Source organism: Rhea pennata, chromosome 3 (genome assembly GCF_028389875.1).
Source record: "Rhea pennata isolate bPtePen1 chromosome 3, bPtePen1.pri, whole genome shotgun sequence".
Classification (NCBI taxonomy): Eukaryota; Metazoa; Chordata; class Aves; order Rheiformes; family Rheidae; genus Rhea; species Rhea pennata.
The window spans coordinates 123365508-123389651 of NC_084665.1; the positions used below are offsets into that span (position 1 = coordinate 123365508).

Below are 24144 nucleotides of genomic sequence, written 5' to 3' on the forward strand. Positions count from 1 at the left end.
CTGTGCAATGTTATTCTCCATCGGTTTTACATATATATTGCAAACGGATTTCAAAACTGGCTAGTAACATGAGCTAAAAAAATTTTATTGCTATTTTGAGTTACAGCTTGTGACTATATTATGGATTACAAAATCAATAATTGAGGATACTGGTTTCTGTACAGTGGAAAACACATTTCCCTATTTTTTTGCTTTTTTACTACTTAAATATATGTAATTTTTCTTCATTGCTCAACTCTCAATCCAGAAGTAGTGCTAAAATAGTGCTTTTTTTTTTTTGAGTTATAATTCCTTCCTCTGTTTTTTAAAGGGAAAAGGAACATATCTGATTTCATATGCTTTAAAGTCTTATTTTCAGAAACTTGCGTAGTAATAAGAAAATCAGTAAAAAAAAAAAAAAAAGAAAAAAAAAAGTATTCTTGCTCATTTTTAATAACCCGAAGAATTTATATAGTAAATTGAAATACAGCAGTTGTCACAGTTGAGGAGTGTTTCAGAGGCGTTAGAAGAAAACTCAAAGGCTCAAATTTAATGTTGAGAAAGAGATAGTGAGTATGATTTAGTTAAATCATTTTTTCAGATCTTAAATTGACATTTTAGAAAATACCTCCAAACCAGTCAAGACCTTGACAATTCTTAGTGGCATTACTTTGTACTTGGTAAATACCCTGACTCTAGAAAAAGTTTGTGTTTTCAAAATGCCGTGAGATATTCTGTAGGTTTTGAACATTATTTTAGAGTTTTCTGATTAGCTGCACATACAAGGGGATCTTAATTAGAATCTCTTCTGCCTGTTGTCGTTCACTGTCTCTCTTCTGTCTTCCCAGCTGGCTGCCTTGTTCCTGTTTTTATGAATGTCAGTTCTAGTCCCTAGTGACTTACGTTGCTGATAAGATGGATCAGTGCAAGGCTATGATTGTGCCCTGTCCCTTTTCCCTGACCAGTGAGCTGCCTGGATCACAGCCCATAGGATGGTGGGGCTGTCTTTCTGGGGTTAGTAAGATGCTCTTCAAGCCTTTTATATAGTGATTTTCATACTGAGACCATCACTCCTGAGTGGAAGCGGTGCCTTAAAAGCTTCCGTGGCCTTCTCTTAAATCAGTCTAATATAGGCCTCTGCCCTTTAACAAACTGTATCTTGATACAGGAATTGTATCACTGAGGAGTTTGTTCTTTTAAAATCTTCGTACTGTATGTGGCACGGTACGTGTCCTTGAGGAATTTTGGCTACATTCTTTGTATACATAAAATATTGTGTAAATAGCAGCCAGACATTACAAAAATATTTTTTTTAGATGCTGAAAGAACATTGACTGAAACTGGGAATATATAGCTCTTTCACTTGCTCCAGCCGAAAGATAAGAAATTGTTTTTTGGTCAAATATTAATTCACTTATCTTCCAGGAATGTTTCTTGGCTTGTGAAAAGTCTTCAGTTATTTTCTTATGTCATAGAAAAATAAACATGCTTGAGATGCACTTAGTAATTTGGAATGGGAATAAATCCTTATTAGCTGCAGAGCATATTCTCTCTATGAGTATTGGTTGCTATCATTTGACATCACCCAGTATTAGAACGTTTTATCAGTCCTTTAAGAGCTCATTTAACAAGATATGACCTTCTATCCTTTCTCTGTTACGTATGTCTAGGACTTTGAATTTGTTCTTCTTGTTCAAGTTAATGGAAACAGTGCCATAGATCAAAACAAAGCAGTTCTGAGTACTCCTTTAAGAACAGGTGTTATACCCAAGAGGCCTCTTGCTATGTGTTGTAATATTTGAGATTAATTTTATCACTGTAGCCTGGAGAAATTGTAATATAATTGGTGATACTGCAGGTGGAGCAAAACAGAATTTTATTCATCCATCCTGAGCTGAAAAGATGACTAGAAAATTATGGCTTTAAAAACTCAGTTTATGGCAAAACTTTATGGGTATTTTTTATTAAATATACTTAATAATAATAAATGTATTAAATTATAAATTAATGATTTTTTTTTCCTCTTCAAGAATGATAAAGCTGGTCTTCCTACAGTAAGTCTTGCTTGCTTTGTACTCACAAGAGAGGAAAGCTGCAAAACAAGTAATAGGGATCTTCCAAACTAACACAATCTCAAGTTCATATTTTCTGCTGAACATCAATACTGGAAGCCTTACATGCAAGAGCATGAAGTGGAGAGAAGGGTTTTTTTTTTTTTTTTTTTTTTTTTTTTTTTTTTTTTTTTTTTTTTTTTTTTTTTTTTTTTTTTTTTTTTAGTGAGGCTTCCTCTGTTTTTCCTCAGCTGGGATCTTGTGGGATCTTGTGTGTTTTGTGCAAATTAAGGCTGCAGGGTAGACTCTTAGTAGTTCAAATTTGTTGACTTTTGAGTGCTTTCATTCTAGTGTGCTCTCACAGCTGGTTTGCGTTTTTGTGATTTGTTAACTGGCTAAAGAGAAGTTTAAACAATCTGTGACTATCTGATTAAGTCCCTATATAAGAAATCTTCTGAACTGCTAGATTCAGTCATGGGCTATGTCAGGAAATCATGTTCCAGATATACTCACTCTGTGTATCCTCTGTTTGGGAGAAGAGTACAGCTGCATTCTCTTGCAAGTTTTATGACCTCAATTTTGAACTGGAAACCTGCATCTGCTATATAATTTCATGTTTGTTTTCTGACTCTGCTTAGTTTGCTGTCAGTAATATGAGAGCCTAGGTTATATATATATATATATATATATATATATATATATATATATATATATATATACCTGCTAGATTTAGAATTTCCCCTTTGAATAGAATTATTAAAGACCACGTGGCTGCCTGTCCTTTTTTGCAGTTAAGGAGAAATTAGTTATAAACATATCTGATCCTTAGTGTTGCCAAATTACTGGTTGCAATTTAAATAGCAGGGCCTCAGCATAAATTTTATTATAAAGTTAGTATTTAGTGGAATATAAACTGATTAACTGACATTTGTTGAAAATACTTCTTTTAGATCAGAAAGTGCTGTTCTGCCAGCAGGTATAACTTCAATTCTGAAGCTGTAGATACTGTATCAGAGCTGAATTTATAATTTGTCAATATATTGATTTGTATAGTTTGTCCAGAATAATGCCTTGAATTCTAGGTAACAGATTATTCAAAATAATCAGCAAATTAAAGTTATATCATCAATAAATTTGCTCAGAGAATTTGAAGAGTTGACTTGTGAAGAACTATAAATATATACTGCTTGGTTATGAGATTGAGTACGGGGTGATAAGGTTATGAACGACATTTGGAATGGAGAAGAATTGGGGGCACAAGTGGTCATAACTAGAAACCCAGAATTGAGCAGCCGTCCTACTACTGTCATACTGTCCTGCAAGATGGTAAGTTTTACTGCAGTCTTGGATAAAAAGACCCCTGTCACTTGGTATTTAAATCTAGTTTGGACAAAATTACAGAGAAGAGACTGTCCTTTAGAGAGCAATTCTGCATGAGATTAATGGGTCTTTCCCATGTTTGACTTGCAGGAGTCACAGGTAGTGTGCTTTGGGACTGAGGTAATGATTGTGTGGAATTTTAACTTAGCATTTTCTCACTTCCAGTGATTGATTTTTCCACCTTTGCAATTTTAATGTTTTAACATAGAGTTTAAAAAATTAAATTGATTAAACAGGTCCATTAGGCTCTACAAATAATCTTTACCTTGACTGATACAGCCTGGCCAGTGGGCAGGAAAAAGCAAGAAGTCATAAATACGGCATGTGTGATAGCAAGCTCAGGCGTTCCCTGGAGCATGCTTGCCCATGTGAACTTGGCCAATAAATGGTCAGATTGGCCTGAATCTGGCTGTGCTGAGTAGTGCTCACTGCCTGCAGGTCCTGGGCACCATGGGGCTCCCCGGCAGCTGGGATGTTCCCCACAGCCAGGCTGAAGACAGCCTCCATGTTTTGGAGGCCAGTGGTATTAGCGTGGGTAGAAACTCTTGTGCGATATTTGGTCTCAAAATCTGGGAACGTAAATAACTACTTCAACTTTGAAAATTTTTGAATATTGAACTGATGCATCTGAAAGTCAGTCAAATTCAAAATGGTTTTACCTAAAGGTAGAACAACGAGAAGACCAAGTAACAGAACAGTTTGAGGCTGAGACCGTGCCAGCAATTAAATGTGTTGGAAACAAGAAACATCAATGAACCTCTAAGAGTTGCTTCTGGTATTTCAGCTTTTTATAGGGACTCTTTAGTAAAACTAAACACCTTTAAAATAAGTTTAAAAAATGAGAAAGCTAAAGCAGTCTAAGAGCTGTTGCAGGGTAGTCAGAGCCAACAACTTGGCTTTTTCTGCTACTGCCTTTGAAAAAGGCTCTTGAAAAGTTACTAGTGCCTTTCTATGTTGAAGAGGAAGGTACTGAGGAATGACGTGGATATCTAAGAGCTTGTCCAGGGTAACCAGTTGCATCTGCCTTAGACTCTATTGCACAGCAAAAAATTGCTGCTGAGCTGCAAGTGTGGTTAAAACTGGTGCTTGAATCTGGGGAAAATCTGCACTGGTTCAAGCACAGGCTTTGTTTCAGATGCTTTTATTGGTAGCTGTAATTGAGCCAAAGAATCTAATGCAGACAAGATCTTCCAGGGATCTAGATTGAGAAAAAAAAAAAAATTCTTGAAGACTATGAGACATATAACGAATTAGAATTTTTGTATGGAAATTTCCCTCTACCGGAAATGTTACTTTCAGCAAAAAGTTTTCTTCTGTGTAATTAAGTTTGAATACATTGTTTGTAGCTTCATGTTTCAAAAGGAAGCCGACTGCTTAAATTTAAATAAGTTAAATAAGTTATTTTGAAATAAGACTTACCAATACCAAAGTACCTGAAAGGAAGGGTGTCAAGGGGACGGGGACAACCTCTTTTCAGTTGTCCTGTGTGACAGGACAAGAGGCAATGGGCAGAAATTGAAGCACAGAAGTTCCGCCTGACCGTGAGGGGGAATTTCATCCCTGTGAGAGTGACAGAGCACTGGCACAGGTTGCCCAGGGAGGTTGTGGAGTCTCCTTTTCTGGAGATCTTCAAGGCCCACCTGGATGCAACCCTGTCTACCATGCTGTAGGTGACTCTGCTTAAGCAGGGAGGTTGGACTACATGATCTCTAGAGGTTCCTTCCAGCCTTACTGATTCTGTGATTCTATGATTCTTGAAATAAGAATATATACATATATATATATATATATATATATATATATATATATATATATATATATATATATATATATAAAATTATTTTAATTTTAACCTTTGATATTGGCCAGAAATTAATACTTTAATACTTTTGGTATTCCATTTCCTGAAAGACATGCAATATCTTGGTTTTTTCCCTGAACCACAACAAATAACAAAAATGAAGTAGCAAAATCTTAAATGGAATGGACAGCGAATGGCTGAATACTTAGTGGAAATCCAAGAGGTTAAGCTAATCAAGATTACCAGTAGGTCATTTGATGTAAGATGTGAATAATTAGCATATCTACAAAAACATTAGCCTTATATAAAAAGGGCAGGTAAACTGGAATTTTTAAAATATAGCCCAACAACAGAGAACTTGTACTGTTGAAAATGTACGCGTGTCTTCCTTACATTGGTTCTGTCTTCACTGAGTGCTTTATAATCCGTAAAAGTATAATTCCTCTCATTAATTATTGAAAAAATATTTTTCCAGGATTTTGGGGGAAGTTCACTATGTGTAGTCTTTCCAAAATAAATTTTTGTCACTAGCTTGTATTTTTTCTAATGTGGTTGTAATTTAATTACTCTCAATTTAATATTAGCAATGAATAATAATGCCCTATTTCAGAAGGAGAACCAGAGTATAAAATGACTAAATGAATTAGACTTGAATTAAATACACATCTTTTAAAATCATTTTATTGCTATTTCCTGTATGAAGTGGTGGATGTGGAAACCAGCTCTAATATTTTTAAATTTGGGGTTTTTTTTTAGTATCCGTTTACAGCTCTATCACACTTTATGTATTAATAGAATAAACTCGGAGAGGTAAACAGAAGCATGCAAGACTGGTTCTGCTCCTTTTGTGGGCTGAATCCATGGAAATCTAGCTGCTGGGTTCTGGTCTCTGCTGTAGTTGGGAAACTGCCCTGCCCTTCAAGGGGGGAACTGAATCCTGGTTTCTTACATCCTCAAAGACAAGGTGGGCTCTCAAATAGACCCTTGTGGTCTGTCTAGGTTTGTGAAATCCTCCTTGAGGGGAGGAACTCAAATAAAGTATGAATTAATGAATTCAGTACACCTTTGCAAATATTTTGGAATTAGCTGGATATTTTTCTTTTGACCATTGGATACATACCGGAGGATGAAATCTCAACTATCTTAACAGGGACTATACTTCATTTTAGAGCCACTTGAAAACCATTCCATCTCACTTTAGAGTCCTAAATCATTTTATCTCTCTTTGATAGGGTCTTCTGCCTTTAATGAAGAAAAGAATGGGTATTTGTCCATGGTAAATTTTAAGTATCAGCTCTTGTTTGTCTGTTTGTTTGCAGGAATTAGCAGGAGAAGAAACTACTGTGTTTAAGAAAATGCAGCAAAATAAATACCTGCTTCCTACCTACCCTAAAATATTTGGATAAAATAGCAACTACATGAGAAATCTGCTATTCACTGCTTCTGTATTTGCTGTCTGACTGCATGCTATTTGACAGATTGCTCTCCCCCCTTCCCCCCCCCCCCCCCCCTTTGAAACTGCTTTTGCTGGCTTGGCAGTAAGCACCATTTTCTCTTAGAACAGCCATTAAATCTTTCACCTGCATGTCCTGTGCAGGGCTGCAGTTTGGAGATAAGGTTGGTCTCTCTCACAGCTGCAAGCATGGGTATTCCAGGCTCTGCTTTCAAGGGCATTCTGCCTTGGTGAAGCATCTCAAATGACAGGGGGAAACATGCAGCCATGTTAAATATGCTTGCTAGTCTGAGACAAGTAAAGGTAAATGGAAATGATTTCAAAATACACTTTCAAGCCATTAACAGAGTTTATAGATAACTGTAAATTACATTTTTAGGCAGGGGTATTACAGGCCTATCCCAAATGACATCAACAGTAAGTGATGTCTAGTATTGAAGCAGCCCTTTTCTTCTGAGTTTACACTTAAAATCCAAATAAAAAACAAGGAGTCTGAACCTTTTTGAATGTGTATTGCTGCATGTTTTGTCCAAGGTTACATAAGTTACTGTGTTAAGAATTGAATCTGTCTCTCTGAGTCTGGTTACTGTGCCCTGTCTGTGAGCCTCTCCATCTTTCCAGCATGAACTGAAAAGGCACCTGAGACATCTGAGTTTCTGAAATGTTCTGATAGCTCTCTGAGATCATTGGCCTGATATCTTGTTTTTGTGGCACCTTCTCCTATAGAATTCATGTGTGACTATGGTTTATTTTCTTTTTTTTATGTATTGCAAGAGTAAATACATACAAGAATTTCACCTCTTCTACAGTCTTTGGTCATTCTGTCATGTTTATTAGATTAAAAATAACATAAAACCCCATAGATTAGAAATTTCAATGAGAAACTTAAAGATTTAAGTGCTTTACATGTACTCATTAATATAGTCGCACATCTACATAATAGGTAAGTATTACCTTACCTATCCTGCTGTTGGAGAAACTGAGGCACAGTGGGAATGTTACGTGTGGGATTCAGTTCAAGATCAGTACCTAAATTTAGATGCCAGCCTATAAATGTCTACAAGTACATTAGATATTTAAGTTTCTATTGTATTTGATGGGAATCTAGTCAGCAATCAGTTGAGGTTAGGGAACAATTCAGCCTGTCCCAAACTAGGCCCATGGTGACTGGTCAGCAAAATCCAAGACTAGGTTCCATTGAGTGTAATGACCAAGAACATGATTCAGTTGCCCAAATATAGGTTCTCAGTGCTAATTTAAATATCCTGAAGTATCTCTGAGTGCCTCTAGCTGATGATTCAGAAGAGAGGGATCTTTCGGAGGTCCTTTATCACATTTGTCAACCTCATGGAGATGTCTTAAATACCCTAAAGCATCTCATATTGTGCTAGATGTCCATGCTGAAGCAATGAAATTAAGTCCTAAATCTGTCAGCTGTAATGGGAACACAATTACCAACATGTGCAGACCTACATTTAGGTCTCTGAATTTAAAACTGAAACCTATGCAATTTACCTGTGATACTATGTAGATGAACCACAAACAAATTTCACTTACACTGCAAGGTTATGATCTGCTTCTCTTATCAGGAGTTCGTCTGCATCTTATGTATTCTGCCAGTGATCATTTGTTCACCAAATAAATCAAGGATATCCCAATTTTGGAACAGTGACAGTTAATTTTATAAGAGATGCGATTCTGTAGTCTGGCACCATAACAGTTTTTATGTGTTTATCAGGAACAGTGAAGGACGTTGTAACCATTCCCAGTAGGTGGAAGATGCATGCACTGATTCTTTTCCTTGTGCGCACTTGGACGCTAGGGATTGTGAGTGATACTGCAACGTTAAAAATATTTGAACGACTCTGACTCAGAGCTGAAACTTGCATGTACCTAAATGATACAGCAAAATGAACTTGGCTAAGTGGCACAGTCATTTGTACAGCCACTTAAATATTTTTTAAGTTATCATGTGGACTTGAAATTATCTTTATTATTAGAAAAGAAAGACTTCATAATGTTTATTATTTGTTTTATTTTTTCTGACCGTTGGACTTGCAGTTTCTTTTGCTTATCCTCTTGGCTAGTAAATAGTTTTGGAGATCTGTAAGTTTTTAAGTGACAGAAAGTTACTACTGGCAGAAAAGCAAAATGTGACTTAAAGTATCAAAGAGTTCCTTTTCCAAAAACCAAGGGCAGCCAAGGCATTGTTTACCTAAGGATTTTTCAAACTCTAGAGTTTTTACAGTTGTTTTACTCCTCAAACCAAAGGAATGATTATGTTATGAGAGAAATCTGTGAGTCAGTCCTTCCTTTGACAGCTGATGTTGATTCATAATTTGTAGAAACTTTTGCTTGGGGGACTAACTCATTTTGCAAAAATCAGTTTATTTGTAGCTGTTGGATATGTATTTGTTGCTTATTTATTTTAAATGCTAATTGAAAATTTTTACCCTCGAAGATTTTTAATTGATGTATAATTAATCTACTTAGCATCTTTGAAGAATTCCAAGATGCTCTATTTTATATATCTTTATTGCTGTGTTCATAAAGTTTCTAGACCCTGGAAATTCATGAGGTTTTGATAGTAATTCAGAAGCTAGACTAGAATAGTCCCATGCAGATAGCTTCCTCAGGCTTATATTTTTGTTTTAGCTGTTGACTCTGTTTTTGGAAAAATTCATTAAGAAACATTAATGTAATCTCGGGCTTTGTCATCTGTTGAAAGGGGTATATACCAAGAGTTAAAATTCTCACAACATTGTAAAAAGAGGCATAACTGAATAATTAACTCTGCAAAATTTTCTGGCCATTGTGTTTGGGCATTAGGAGTGGTAATAGTATTCTTACAGTATATTAATAGTATATATTTATTATAGTGTGTATATGTATAGTTATATGTATATATATTTAGCATATATATTGTAGTGTATCTTGTAGCTTATTATAGCGAAGTGGGCATTTATGTGGGATTACTTTTATTGTTCAGGTTTTGTGCAGCACCTTAAGCACTGTGATCTGCGCCTAGATGCAGAGCTGCTACGGAAATAGTTGTAATAGTAGTAGTAATAATGAGCACAAGCTTCATCCAGTGAGCAAGAAATGTTGCACTTGCTTCTAAATTCAGAAGATATTTTTAGTTATATGTGGCTGAAGTTTCTGTGACGTCCAGAAATAGTGAGCTGAAATTCCCTTAAAGCTAAATCTGTAGTCCTTTGCTTGCAAAAGAATGTGAGGGTTTTGTCCAGTTTGTTTTAATGACTTGACAGCTGAGCTTGAAAAGTTTTAAATCTGTGGCAATACTTGTATTTGCCATGTTGAAATACAGTTCTAACTACGATAACACAATAGAAAACCAAGAAGTCTGCACTTAAGGGTACTGGTTGTGGAACAGGACTGCAGCACTCCAGGCGCTGGACAAATGTAGAATGAGAGAATGTCCTTGGCTAAAACACTAAGAATAATTTTCCTTCTGATTTTGGGAACTTTTTGCCTTTTTGAAGGGTAGTATTGACAGTCGTGTCTTAATCACCAGACAGTCCAGTGATACTACTGGGTTATGTTGGTTCTAGTGAAGGAAAAGTGACACCTGGAGTTGCACTTAATCAGGATAATTCCAAGTTCTAGAAACTGATGGGTTGCACATGTAACTGTAAGAATTTGTGTCTCATTACTCAACCGAGATGCACAGGTTGGTCTCAACTGCTTTTAAAATCACTCCTCTGAAGTATTCACACATTGTGGCCAATTAATTCCAGACGCAGTTGTTGTTATAAACAAAACACAGAACTAACTGGAAATCTTACAAATGATTGTTCAAAACTCTCAGAATTCCACCCCTCTGATCCCCCAAATCGATGGTGGTCATCTTAGGCCCAATCGAGTGTAGCCAGGGAGGTGAAGGCCAAGGAACTGTATACTTTTGGATGCACTTACATTTGCATTTTAGTTCAGGTTGATGTCTTTTTGAAGTGATCCTCCGCTTCCTGCACTTTGGCTTGCACGGTAGAGCAGCTTTGGAGTGTGGATTCCTTTCAGATGAAGCTAAAGCAGTAGATGTTCTCTAGGATTGCTTTTAATGGATTTGATAATAGGATTGCTTTTAATGCTAATGGGTATTCAATCCACAGGACATACTAGAGCTAGTTCAAAATAACCCCCCTCGAAATGGGTATAGTGTGGAAGTCAGGTCCCCAGCACCAACTGTTTTAACAAACAAACAAACAAAAATCTGCTCACGTCAGTCAGTATTAGTATTCCTAAAGCTGTCTAGCCTTTGACTTCCAGATGAAGTTTTAAGGTATGTATATGATCCACGAATCCTCTGGCTTAGTACGTGCCCCCAAGAGAGATGCTTTCCTCCCTATGTGCTAGCGCAAAAGCTGTAATTAGCAGCAGTGTTTTATCTGGAGACTCTACTGAAAGAGTAGGTGCTGAAGTGCATACTTGTCTATATCAATTACTATTTATAAAATATAATATTTTAAATTATGCATGAAGTATGTCTTTGTTCTTTCAGTTCTTTCAGAATTTGTTGACTTGAATTTAGCAAGACCATCTAGAACCATTGATAGGAATTTCGTAATCTTTCTTTCTGTTTGAAAAATACACCTCTGGATCTGCAGAAAGCAGGCAATAGTAATCTCACAATTTTAGATGAAATTATTAAATTTATTAATAAATTTAATTAACAGTAAATGAGGCCATAAGGGATCTCAGAGGACCCTAAAAACCTCAGATAAGAAAATATTTTAATTAAAAATGAGTAGGAACGAGTACAGCATGCTATATATTGAAAGATATAAGTTGAAGTACTCAAACTGTCTGCAGAGTTCCTGTATTATATAATTTTTGTTTGAGAAGCAAAAACAACTAGCATGTCACTGTAAGAGCCTGCTGAAATATCCTGGTGAGCCAGAATGGTTTTTAAGCAAAAAGACAAGGTTATACTCAGCAAAAAGCAAGAAGAACAAGAAAAGAAAGTAATTGCAATCTCAGCAAGGCTTCCTTACTAGGATGGAGTTGAAAAATTGCAGTGATTCTGTTTTGAAAGAAGATGAATAATAGAAGTGTAAAAATAGTCATGAAGTGGAGCAGGTTGGTTTGCACAGCATGTACCTGTCTTCATAAGAAGATTTAGGAGACAAGCTGTTGAAATATATAGGTGACAGATTTAAAAATGAAAAAAATCAAATTAAATATTATTTAACTATCCAGTGTAGCTCAGTGTTATTAGTCTCCCCCCGCCCCTGTCCTCTCCCCTTGACTGCTGCATGCAAAACTGCACTCAGGCCAGGTGTCCCTTCTGCTTAGGCTGCCTTTCTAGAGCTCAGTGGTCAGCTGTGTCTAATTCTTGATATTTTTTCCTTTTTGGAATGTTTAAGATCCAGCTTTTATCCTGTTAGTCTGTAGTGCTAAAAATCTTACCTAGACTCACATACACAAGACTCCTCTTTGCTTTTAAGGCTTCCTTCCACCTCTTTAATAACCCTTACTAACTTTTCTGTTCGCTAGTGGCATGGTTTTCCATTGCTACCTACTTAAGGTCTTCAAAACGGCATCTTTGCAGCTTTCCTGTGTGATAACAGATACATATTTTTGTCTGTCTGTCTGTTGGTCTATCTAGCTAGCTACACACACATACATGAATACAAGTTCTTGCAAATGTGCACAAGAAAGTTAATTGCTTCAAATTCTTCCTTAAATATCTTTTTTATGGTTTGTGAAAACACTTGATAGTGATTAGGTGAGTGGTGTACAGAATGAGTTGATTATCATGATAAGCAGTATTGATTCATTTGCTGCCTTACACTACCCTACCAACTTCTGTTGATCTGTATATGCTTAATTTGTAAAATCTTCAGTGCTGGGGATCTATTTCTATTCTGGTTGTGCATCTTAGTTTGTGGTTACTGCTACTATAAATGCAAATAATTTAATAAGACTTGAAAAAGAAATAACTACTAATGTTCTGGTAACAGGAGATCTCAACTTTCTGTATTGGAATCTAAATTAATTGCCAGCTCACAGGCGTAAAGAATTAGTTTCTCAGCAGCGATTGTCATTAGCTAATCTAAAATTCCTTGTACTTTTCAAACTTCTGCTGCTGGCTAAAGAACACGATGGGCACCTGGGTGGCTCAGGTCTAGTCTGAAACTTCTGTTTTTAGATGCCTGAATCCAGAGTTTTTGTGCAAACCACTTTACGTTCTCTCCCCCAAGCATCACTGTGAATTTCCTTAAGGATATGGTAGTCTGCAGCCCGGTCTGACTGTGGTTCATCCTACGCACGTCTCGACTCCTTTTAGACTACCTATCAGTAGCAGTCTATGTGCAGCGTCGCAGAACTTGGTACTAGCTGCAAAATCTGTCAATGAAGCAAAGCAAAACAGTCTCTTTCCGAGCTATTTGCTGCTGCAGCTAGGTACCAACTCATGAGTAAGGTAGTACATGCACGTTTGTTATCTGTGGTCCAATATGACTGCAATAGTTAGATACTTTATTTAGTTCTGCGTGTAAATCTGACTTAACTCTGAAATGTTACCTTCAGGCCTGCAACAATTGAAAGTCATTTATGGATCAAAAGAGAGTGAAACACTAGAGGAAAAATCAGTTTGCAACTCTGGGAATAAAGATCAACTCGAAAATACCTACAAATTTGAGACTTTTGTTTCTAGCTATAAAACAATAAACCGAAAAAGCATAACCAGTCTGCTTAGTAGGTACAATTTCAAGGGAAATTTTTGTGTTTTATTCTTTGAAAGGGAATTGACTTTTGAATCACATACCGACATGTCTCTGATCTTTCTGAAAATGACTCATAGTGGAACTTCTATGTCTAAGTACTGGCATCAGATTTGCAATATGATCATTTCTGATGACAGGACTAGATGTTTTCTAATCTGATGTGCTGATGTGGATTACATGGCTTGCTTTTTAAATAAAGAAAATATGGCTATTAAAAACATAATGCTGAAGTTTTTGTTCTTTTTTCTTTCATTAGTACTCTGCTGTAGGTTTGAAGGTAGAATAAATTAATGAATGTCACCCCAAACTCTGTGGCTTTAAATGCTGAGTTAATTTACGCTCAGAGTGGCGCTTTCTGTGTCAGACGATCTTTTTTGCCAACATAAGCACTCAGCTGAAACAACAGCTATGACTCAGTTGCCAGTGAACGCTGCTTGAATTGATTTAGTCCGAGTTCAGATTTAGCACCTAATCATGTTCAATTTGATCCACTGTGCTGCCTAGAGATAAAAGGGTTGAAAAAATAGATTTAGCTTGTGTCAGTCTCTGCGGTGATGTCATTGCCACGAGAGATGGAATAGCGCTGTTCCTGTGCTGTGCCTGCTCAGTTGGTGGGTGTACGAGGGAAAGGCAGGGAGCAACTCAGTTAAGTGCAAAGAGCTGGTGTCAGAAGCTTACAGTTATCGGCAGCACTGAAGCAGAATTTTGGACTGTTCAGTAGCAATCCTGAATTGAAGATATTTTTTCTTCCAGTCATTTGTTGCTCTGAGATTGCCTAACTCTGTGTGCAAAAGGGGGGGATGCCAGCCCGTAGCATGGACTGTGATGTCTCCACTCTGGTTGCCTGTGGGGTTGATGTGGAGATTTTTACCAGCCAAGAGGTTAAGGTATGCACCTACGATCCTTTTGTTGCGGGTGATTCTTCGGAAAGCCTTTGGGAGCAATAGGAATTTGTACGTAGCAATTTAGAATAAGGAGACAGATGAGATTCTGCTGCAGTAGTAAAACACATGCAATCTAAAAATCTGTTAATTAAGGGAAATGGGGGAGAAATGTGCCTGCTTTTTACTGTTTTGGTTAGTTGAAAGAATAGCCTGCTGTTTACTCCTTAATGATAGCAGAAATTTGTTATGTAACCGACATCTGTGCGTACGCATGTTTCATATTCATAACAAAAATCATTCATTGTTAATTCTGTAAAGATATTTTTAGTCCAGTGTCACTTGCCTGAGATCAATCTTGCAGTAAATGTTTTTCTCGCTATTGATAATCTTCAGATTTTGCTTACTCCGTTGGACAGTAGCTATATTTTGTGTTCAGATCTAAATCAAGCCTACACATACAATTTTTTTGTGAAGGGTTAGAAGTTTGTAGCAAGTATAGTTATATTGCAGATGCACCAAAATACAAAAAGTTGTGCATCTTGCATATCATATGAATACCTCAAAAACAATGCTTAATTCAAAGACTTGATATGCTGGGCTCATAGTCTCTTAATTAGACAACTGCTATAGAAAAATCATTGTGTATAATTGCTCACTGGTGAAATCAATTATCTTTTTCATTTATTTTCATATTGCTACAAGAAGATCACTGCAAATTAAATTTGAAAATGGAATTTTAAGTATGTTTTTCACAGATCGTCTGAAAGAGCTCATAGGCATAATGCAGTGATATTCAGCAGTTTATTTAAAGGACACAGACAACATTAGTCTCCAATCTAATTGTTCTGTTCTTAGTATTAGAAGAAAGGAACAGGGGGGAAAAAGGCTGTACAAATTTAAGGTCAAATTCTGAACCTCTACTCTATTTAATCGTATGAGGCATACATTGAAACCAATGGAAATGTCTAGCAAAAAAAAAAATAAATTGCAGTAGATTATTATGGTTCTTATTCCCCTGATCTGCTGTGTGTTAGTTTGTGACCAGGTTGGTTCATGTACACTTTGAACAGATAGTTATGTGTTGGCAACAAGAGATTCTTCTAAATTCAAAAAGCATTTTTCCTATTAACGGTTCAATACTGGATTCAGAGATGAAATTGGTACAGAATACTTCAGAGAAATGGTTCAGACGGACAGTTTTGCCTGCACTGGGACATGTTTCCTGTAGTGTTTTGAAGTAATAAAATATTTGTTTATTCCTTCTTTACTTAAAAGCAGATTTTTTTGCTTTTTTTAATTTAGGATTTAACCACCATTGACAAGGACTTGTACTGGGAGCAGCTGTCTTTTAGCGTCTGCTCAATGTTCAGCATAAGACAATGCAAGAAAATAAAGTTGTACTGATCTGGCATCCTTATTCGTATCGCAGTAGTAGTAAAAATGCCAGATTCGGCTTCTATAAAATCAGTAGCCAGCTCTTCATTGACTTTGGTAAGACTTAAATTAGCCTGTTTTAAACTGCCGCATCCAGAAGGCATGGCTGAGGAGCAGGGGATAAAAGCGCACAAAAGGCTTGCAGAGATGTTACAGGAATTGCAGTTCTTTTCATGTGCCCTCTTACTTGGACTTTTTGTACTTTGTTTGCCTGAGTTAAACCTGTTTTATTTATTTTTTTTTCTCATGGCCGAATTAAAATTGTGAGTGGCGAGACTGGGGGTGTATTTACAGTGGAGGCTGCACTGCAGACTGCAGTGCAGCGCGGGAATGCTAATCCTGCTTGGAGGGTGCCTGGCATGGATGCGAGAGGCTGTCTGTCCTCGGTGACCTGGAGCTCGGTGCAGGCTAATTTTCACTTGGTTCTCAGCAAACGTCCGAGGCTGCGTTGAGCACTGCTGCGGCAGGAGGGCTTGGGGCGCACGAGCCTTAGGTGGCTCGCCTGGTTCTGCCTACCTGCGGGCTGCGGTGGGGGCATCCTCCTCGTGACCGTTTCAACACCAGGGGTGTTTTAAAGGCGGAGGGAGCTACTGCTCTTTGATCGTTCTGAGGAGAATTCCAGCAAAAAGAGAAAACAAGGGGTTTCTGCTTTGCTAAGGAGGTTCAGTCCACTCTTCCTGTTCCTTAGTGTGCAAAACGCTGGGGTTTTGTGTCGATGGTTGGCAGCAGGGAACTCTGCTTGGATGGCAGGACCATCATGCTTAAGGTTCAAAAGGAAGGAGGAGATGCGATCCTGTCTAACATGCTCTAGGGGACCCTGCTTGAGCACGGGGGTTGGACTAGATGATCTCCAACCTCAGGTCCTTCCAACCTCAACCATTCTGTAATTCTGTGTTCTCAACCTTATGTGATTTATGTTTAAATTTTGTGATTCTGTGATTTCTGGGGGGAGATGGGTGTGGAAGCTGAAGGAAAATAGCAAAAGTGGAAACAGAAATCCCTGCCCCTCACCTGTGGATTGACTGCAATGCCTAAGTATTAACAAAAACTGTTTTGCGTTGCTGTGGTCAAGGCTGGTGCCCTTTCATGTTTTCTCTGCTGTAGAACTTTCCCCACGGGGAAAGGTTTTTGCAGGGATTCATTGCTCTTTGCGCTACTCAGCACAGTAGATTAATGACTTTGTGCTACGTGTGGTAGTTAACCACATTTGCTGGAACAAGCTATTCGTTCTGTGGTAGTCCTCTAAAATCAGCGAGGATTGTGTTTTAGGTTTTTGGCTGTAAGCCTCGTGCTGCATGCTGCACTTGTCGCACCGAGTTGACGCGTTTCTCATTTTTATTCAGTTTACGGTCAGAATGGAAGCAGGGCTTTGGAGGAGGACATTGACTGTGCTGAGCTGTCGTCACCCAGCTTGCAGCGAGCGACATGGATGGGCCTGGAAGGCCGCTTGCAGGCAGTGGGCTGTGGTGCGGGAGCAGCCGAGGGCAAACTGTGTGCCGGGCCAGCTGAGGAAAAGCCGAACCTCAGGTTTGGCTGTAGAGCATGAGCTCCTGCAACAAGTGGCAGTGAAGGCTCCTTGATGCTGCTGCCCCTCTGGAGCAGTGGGCCTTCATGGCTGCTTCTGGACACAGGGCTTGGCATGAGCTGCTTAGCTTCTCGCTGCACTGGAAAAGCCCTCTTCTGTATGTGTTATGCCCTTTGCAGGTGTAAAGCAGGCTGGACAGCATTCCTTTTCCGTTTGGCCTTGGGACGGGAGAGTGACGACGTAGCACTGGAGGCAAAGCTTTTCAGCTTCAGCCTGTGGAGAGGCTCATCCTTTTGACGAACAGCGAGTGGCTTGCGTGGATGCCTTGGAGCTGGCAACTGGCCCACAGCACCGAGGCTGTTGCTTCGCCGTCTGTGAACTCATCCAGCAGGCCTTTCAGCGGTTATTGCCTACTGCTTTCAGTTGTCTTTTATAATTCAAAAATTGGGTCGGGCTAATGGAGATGCTTTGAAATGTATAGTGCCTGTGTATCAGGCATTAGGCAACCTGCAAAGATAACCATAGAAATCGTCAAGTGCAGGTCTGCTTTGGAGTTCACCTGTGTAATTAAAATTCTTTTTTCAGTGTGTCTCAGTGATAATTTTATGTAATGATGTTTGTTACATAAGCCATTAGGTAATGACTATTTTGTTTATTTTTGATAGAGAAAATCCAGACGTCACTGAAACAGCGGAAGAGATTTTCAACTCTTACTCCAAGCAAGACACTCTGACGTTATTAATTCTTCATGTTCTCTTTTCAATTATGTTCACATGCACCATTCTGCCAGGCAACAATGTAGGACTGGGGCCAGTAGGCACTGCTGCAGCGGAGGAGAAATACTGATGATACAGACTGATAGAATCTGCATCCAAATATTGTAAGGTGAAGTAATGTGGACAGGATGGTTATCTTAATTCAGGAAGAAGCAATGTGGAGATGAGCCAGGCAGCAAAGGGAAATAATATGAATAGTTTCACTGTTTTGACCATACTGGTTTGGGGAATTAACCCATGTGGAGCAGGATCCCTATCAACCTTCAACTAGGTATTTCAAATGTTATAGTGAGCTTATTGCTAATGATAGTTGTTTGAGGTATGTGGTTTGGAGGTCAACTCTTACCTTGCAGTTGCCCTGAGAGGTCTAGCAGCCTAACACCACATCTTGGCTTCTGAGGTGTAGAGAGCAAAAGATTTTCATATTCGTTTCCCACATCTTTTGCTCCCTGCTTCAATTCTCCATTTGTAAAACTGGCTCATTGACAAAGATGTTCTGAGGTTTAGGTTTTAAGTGTTCTGAGAGTTAAGTGAAGAAAAACGTAGAAAAATGGAGGAGTATCGCTCTGGATGTTGCCAACTGTAGAAATCATGATTTTTGTGGAGAGTTTTAGGGTTCCTTATTTCAAATTCTTCTCTTCAGCTACGTGAGTTATGTTGAGGGGGTAAAAAAATTGCTGCACAGTCCTAAGAATCAAAAGACTGGAGCCATAAGGAGGAAACCAAATAATGGTATTAAAAATCCTGATAGCCGAAAGCACTGCTTGATCGTAGAATCATAGAACGGTAAGGTTGGAAGGGACCTCTGGAGATCATCTAGTCCAACCCTCAGCATAGCCCATACAGGGATTGAACCCACAACCTTGGCATTAGCAGCACCACACTAACCAACTGAGCTAAACCTACCCCCAGTGAGTTCTCTCTCCAGTATTTTCTGCATCTGATAGTTCTTTCCTGTTTGGAAACAGTGTGGCATCTGTGAAATGTTGAAGACCCAGTAGTTGTGCTTGAGTAATGGATATGCATGTCTCCTGACCTCTGTGTTTACTCTCTTGCTTCATTCAAAGAGGAGGAAGAGAAATTCTTTAAGAGTAAAAGAACAAGAAAGCTGTCAGTATTAACACTTTAAAAATGAGATTGTTTGGTTTGGAGAAAGAAGTACAAATATAATATTTTAGGCATCCTTTTTTTTGTTCTTTTACAGCCTTCCAAGAGCTGTAATACTGATATACTGATGTTAAATAAAGGAGCTAGAAAGATAAAAAATTGTCTCTGTTGTAACCTGTGCTACTTTTTAATATAAAACATCAGGTTTTATGTTTTAAATATCAAGAGTCACAGAGATATTCAACACCTAAATAAGCAGGTATTTTTTTTGTCCAGACTGATACTTCCCAATTTTAGTCTGATGACAGCCCCCATCCCTGTGTTCCTCCAAAGGTCCCAGAAGCTGCAGAGATACTTGCAGCACATTGACCCTGCAGCCTGTGTCAGTGCTGAGCGAGTTTGAGCCAGGGAGCCTGGCGCGCGGGTGCACAGCGCTCTCGCGGGCCAGGGCACTGTCAGAAGCCTCTGTTATAGGAATAGTTCAGGCTTTGCCGTCTTTATCCTCCTAATGGCCCCTGCATAAGGCAACTGAACTTTAATAAGAGGCTTCCAAGGAAGAGGTGATATAATGATAAGACTTAGGGGTCGTTATATGCCTCTTAGGTTTACTTTGCATTATTTGTAATTGCTTTTTGCTTGACCTGAGGAAATGAAGGCTGCTGAGGAAGTGAATGCTGCTATTTGACTGAAGGTTGGAGGCAGCTGCAGGTGCTTTTCCATCTGCGAACGTGGCTTGCTTTCTGCTTGTCATCATTCACCCTTTAAACATTGGCAGAGTGGTGTTAGAGCAAAGATGTCAGAGGTTTTTGTATTCTTTTTCATTCTCTTTTCTGCTAGAGGCCACATAAAAATGTTTCTTTTTCATAGAGATAATTAGGCAATGAGCAATTTGTGGTCAAAGGAAAGACGATAAATAATGGCTAGAATATGTTGCTTGAAGGTGCAGTATTAGTCCGGGGCAGGTAATAAAGTAAGACAGACCTTGCAATTATGCTGATAAATGGCACAGCCCGTGTGAAGAACAATGAAGAGGTGATGATACTTAGCATGTTTGAGGGATTAATCAGTACAGCTGTAGCTGTGAGCTACTTTTAATATAGATGTAAGTGTGATACTGATTTTTCATTAAATAATTGCTTCGGTTAGAAGAAGCTAGAGAGGTAAAATACCTAAATCTTTTCCATTTCTTTCAAAAGTTTGAAGTTTTTTCAAGGGGAAGTTGTTTTCAGAACTGTAGTGATCTAGTCTAATTCTTCTCTAAAGTTGCTGTATGTGTTTCTACTGTTGTAGCTCAAGCTTTACTGATAAAGTTTGCTGCTACTTACTGTGACATGAGCTTTGATACTGAGAAAAGTTGCATGTTTTGAGACAGAGGTCTGCACCAACATTGATATATATATATATATATATCTTCTAAAATAAACGTATTTGCACATAGAATAATGGATGCATACTATGGTTGGAGAGTACACGCCTTTATATTTTCCAAGGCTATTTTCCAAATATTTAGCTAGCACACAAATTGCCAGGGTCCAGGAACTGGCCAGGTTTAGCCTCCACTCGATGCTCAGCTGCTGCAGGATTTTGTATGGTTTACATCCACATATTTAGAATGGTGCTAGGATTGTACATTTGGATTCGTAATGAAAATTGCCCCTATTTATACGGCTAAGTGCTAGTAGAATTAAAATTTTCCCCATGAGAGACTTTTCTAAGGCTCATACAAGTGTAAGGTCTAATTCTTCCTTGAAGTAATTGTGTTTATTGACTTTCTAGTGTTGACTCTTGACTCTTTATGTGTTTTTATATATCAAATGAGCCTCAAATGCTACTGGCTTGAGGCATGAGAGCCTAGATGCCCTCTACACTAAGTGCAATATAGAATATTTCGATTTAGCTATTTCTGGCTAAATAATAAATTTCTCACCCTTTTTCTCCTTGCTGTTGCAATACCTCTTAATGCAGATACAGCCATAAATTGTGGCTCCAGTCTGTGCTTCCCATATAGGTTTCAGGTTGATTTCTACTCTGTTCATGTTAATTCCCGAAAATGCAGATGATCATCTCACCACTTCAGTGTTCTCATGATGCTTTTAACTGCCCTCATTTGAAGTTTCTGTTGCTTCTGAATCAAGAAGTCTTTGGCTGCAGCAGTTAATGGAGTAGGCAGCTCTGCTGACCTGTAATGTCCACGCAGCAAACTGCACAGCAGAAAACAAGGTGGATATTTCTATGCACAGTTCAGTGCTGCAAAATCTGAGGGTTGCTGGTTGCACCTACCATGCCAGCGTGTCTCTGTTTTGCACTCCAGTAGTTGCTGGAAAACTTCAAAGCAGTGCTATGGATTAGAAGCTCCAACTATTCTCATTTGCAGGTGGCAAACTGAGCAAACGGGAAATAAAGTTTTATGATTAGGAAGCTGAATAGGAAGGTACCAGATCAGATGTAGTTAATGACCCTTGTCTTTAATAATACAGGTTCTGTGCATTTCCAACTCAAATGCTGTTCTCTGTCCTAGAGACCGAAAAGCTTTACAGGAGAGCAAGGAGCCCTGGTTCGTTACTAGCTGTTTTTGCTCTGGTGAATTGGTCCAGATTTTCTGCCTTTCAGAATCTGCTTCGGATTCTGACAGTGCGTGGCAGGAGAGATGGGCTCTGTCCTGCAGGATGGCTGCATAGCTAGCAGGAGACATGGCCTGCAGCACGGGAGGGCCTCGAGTTTTGCAGCACCAGATAGTCCTATTGGTTGAAATAGTAGCCACTGAGCTGAGAAACGCACTGAGCCTGTTGTGCTCAAAGTGGTATTAGCAGGCAGCTGTACACTGTAATTTCTTCAGCTTAATTTGTCACTTGTGGAAGTATCTGTATGCTTCATCTATTGCAGTGAGTAATTTTGATACATTGGTCATAAAAGGGGGAGTTATTAAAAGAGAGCTGCATCATGCAGCAGAAGGTCTGCTGTGTGTTACGCTCCTGTAACAGCCAGTGGAGTGGTAACCTTGCAGAAATAGCATTTTTTTCCATCCAAGTCAGATGTGCTGGTATGTAGCCAGATGAACTAATTATGGTAAAAGAAATAATAATCCTCTAAATAAATAAAGTTCCCCTTATACAAGAGATAATTGTTTTCTTTGCTGTATTAGTCTTGCTCCAAGTTTATCAGCCCCAGCTGATAAACCCCAAGTTTATTGTCATTTGCTGCATCTTCTCTTGGCTGATGATTAATTCAGATTTAGTTAGTTTTATTCTTTCTTGAGAGCAAACAAGCAACTAGAACAAGTAGAATATAAATTTTTCCATTGTCTAAATAATTAGAGCTATACTAGGAAATCTGTTTTAACCAGTGCTTCTTTGGTTCTTTGCTGGGGGCAATTTAATTGCTTTGAAGACGCAGATTGTTTGGGGGGTGAGGGTGCAGGGAAGGTGGGGTTTTGTACGTTCTTTTGCTTTGGTGTGTGGAATTTCTTTTGGTTGGGCTTTTTTTGTTTTTCGCTAGTGCTGTTCAAAAAACGAATGCTGTCAGAAATGGCACTTACTCTTTCCTCCCTCAAACAGGAACATTTTAAGAGCTATAAATATCTTTAAGGAGCCAGTGGCATGGAAGCCCTCTGAGCTGTGGTTTTAACTTGAGGGAGAGATTAGTAATTGGCCACGTAAGAAGATGGACAAACTGCGGAAGCAGAGCACGGGTTTCAGAGGAGGAAGTCAGTGTGATGATGGGACATCTTTTCCATCAGACGTCCCTCTGTGGTGCAAGACCAAGAACAGAGAAAACTCTTGTGGGGATAGGAGCAGGGAGATGTCACGGCTGGCCTTCCGACTGAGTGGTGTGACAGAGGCAGAGAATTGATAATGGAAAAAAGAAAAATCAATGGAAGAGCGAGGTGCGAACAGCTGACTTCGGCTTCTCGTGGGGCAGTGGGAAGGTTAGATGACTGTGAGAGCAGAGGCTGACACGAGATGCCAAATGAAACCAGACGATGGTCAAAAAAGGGGCATGGTGACAAAACTTTCACCAAGTTAGCATCATTGAAACGGGGGTAAATTAATCTTGAAAGTTCATCCGCTTTCCCCAAAAGATCTTTCACAGGCATCCATTGTGCCTCCCAGGAACAAAATCCCTTTGGGAACTGTTGCCTTGGGCTGCTACCCCTCTCTTTTTAACTCCCTCCGCACAACTCTGCTATTAAATATCCTACAAGGAATTAAGTGATGGAATATGGCTAGATGGAGCTACATACACACGTGTGGGACGGAGTGTTAATCAAGAAACTCAAAGTGGAAAATGGTTTTGGTGAAAGTGGGTTTGAAGTAACCATTTGCAATAAGAAAAGTTTGAGAGTAGCCAAACAACAAAATTTTCTATTTTTTAAAATCATCTTCAGCAAACTCATGGAGCTGGTAAATAGGGTCTCCTAAGAAGACAATCTGAGAAATGAGAAGTGTGTGAGAATTAGTAGTTAAGGAGGCACTACAGAGTGCATTACCTGGGCTATCCATCCTGATGCAAAGGACAGATGGGAAGCACGTTAAGGAACTGTTAATGGCTACATCAGATAATCCTTTTGCTTTACAGCAGTTTAAGGATTTGTATAAGAAGTGGAAAACAAATGTGCGAAATCCCAAAATGAATTTCAATTAGCAGAGATTTAAATAAGAACAAGGTAAATTGTATGATACATTAAGAAACAACAGTAGAACAATGTGCAAATTCATTAACAGTAGGTAAGATAAAGTTATTCAAGTGTGTAGGGCCTGATTAAAATCTAACAGTAAGTACCTTAGTATACAGCTGAAATAATCTCTGCACTATTGGAAATTATCTTTGAGAATTCACAGGTTATGGAGAGACTTGCTGTGGATGGGCGATGGGAAGAGATAGTGTTTGTGTTTAAAAAGAGGAGGAGGAGAGAGGCCTGCATAATTCTCAGTAATTTTCTCAGTAGGAAGCAATAAGACCTGGGCTGTCTAGAGCAGATCATGTCAAATCAATACATCCTCCTTGTTTG

The 24144-nt window shown here is 38.7% G+C and overlaps 1 protein-coding gene across 4 annotated transcripts in view; it reads left to right on the forward strand.

Annotated features, from left to right (window-relative positions):
- RCAN2 (regulator of calcineurin 2) overlaps positions 1–24144 on the forward strand; it is a 98186-nt gene that overhangs the window by 41724 nt on the left and 32318 nt on the right. Inside the window, exon 1 of one of the 4 annotated variants that reach the window (XM_062573247.1) lies at positions 14211–14297. The exons of the other annotated variants lie outside the window; for them this stretch is intronic. Coding sequence (XP_062429231.1) covers positions 14211–14297 — 87 coding nt within the window. Of the gene's footprint in view, positions 1–14210; positions 14298–24144 lie in introns of those variants that run through there. 4 annotated transcript variants of the gene reach the window in all.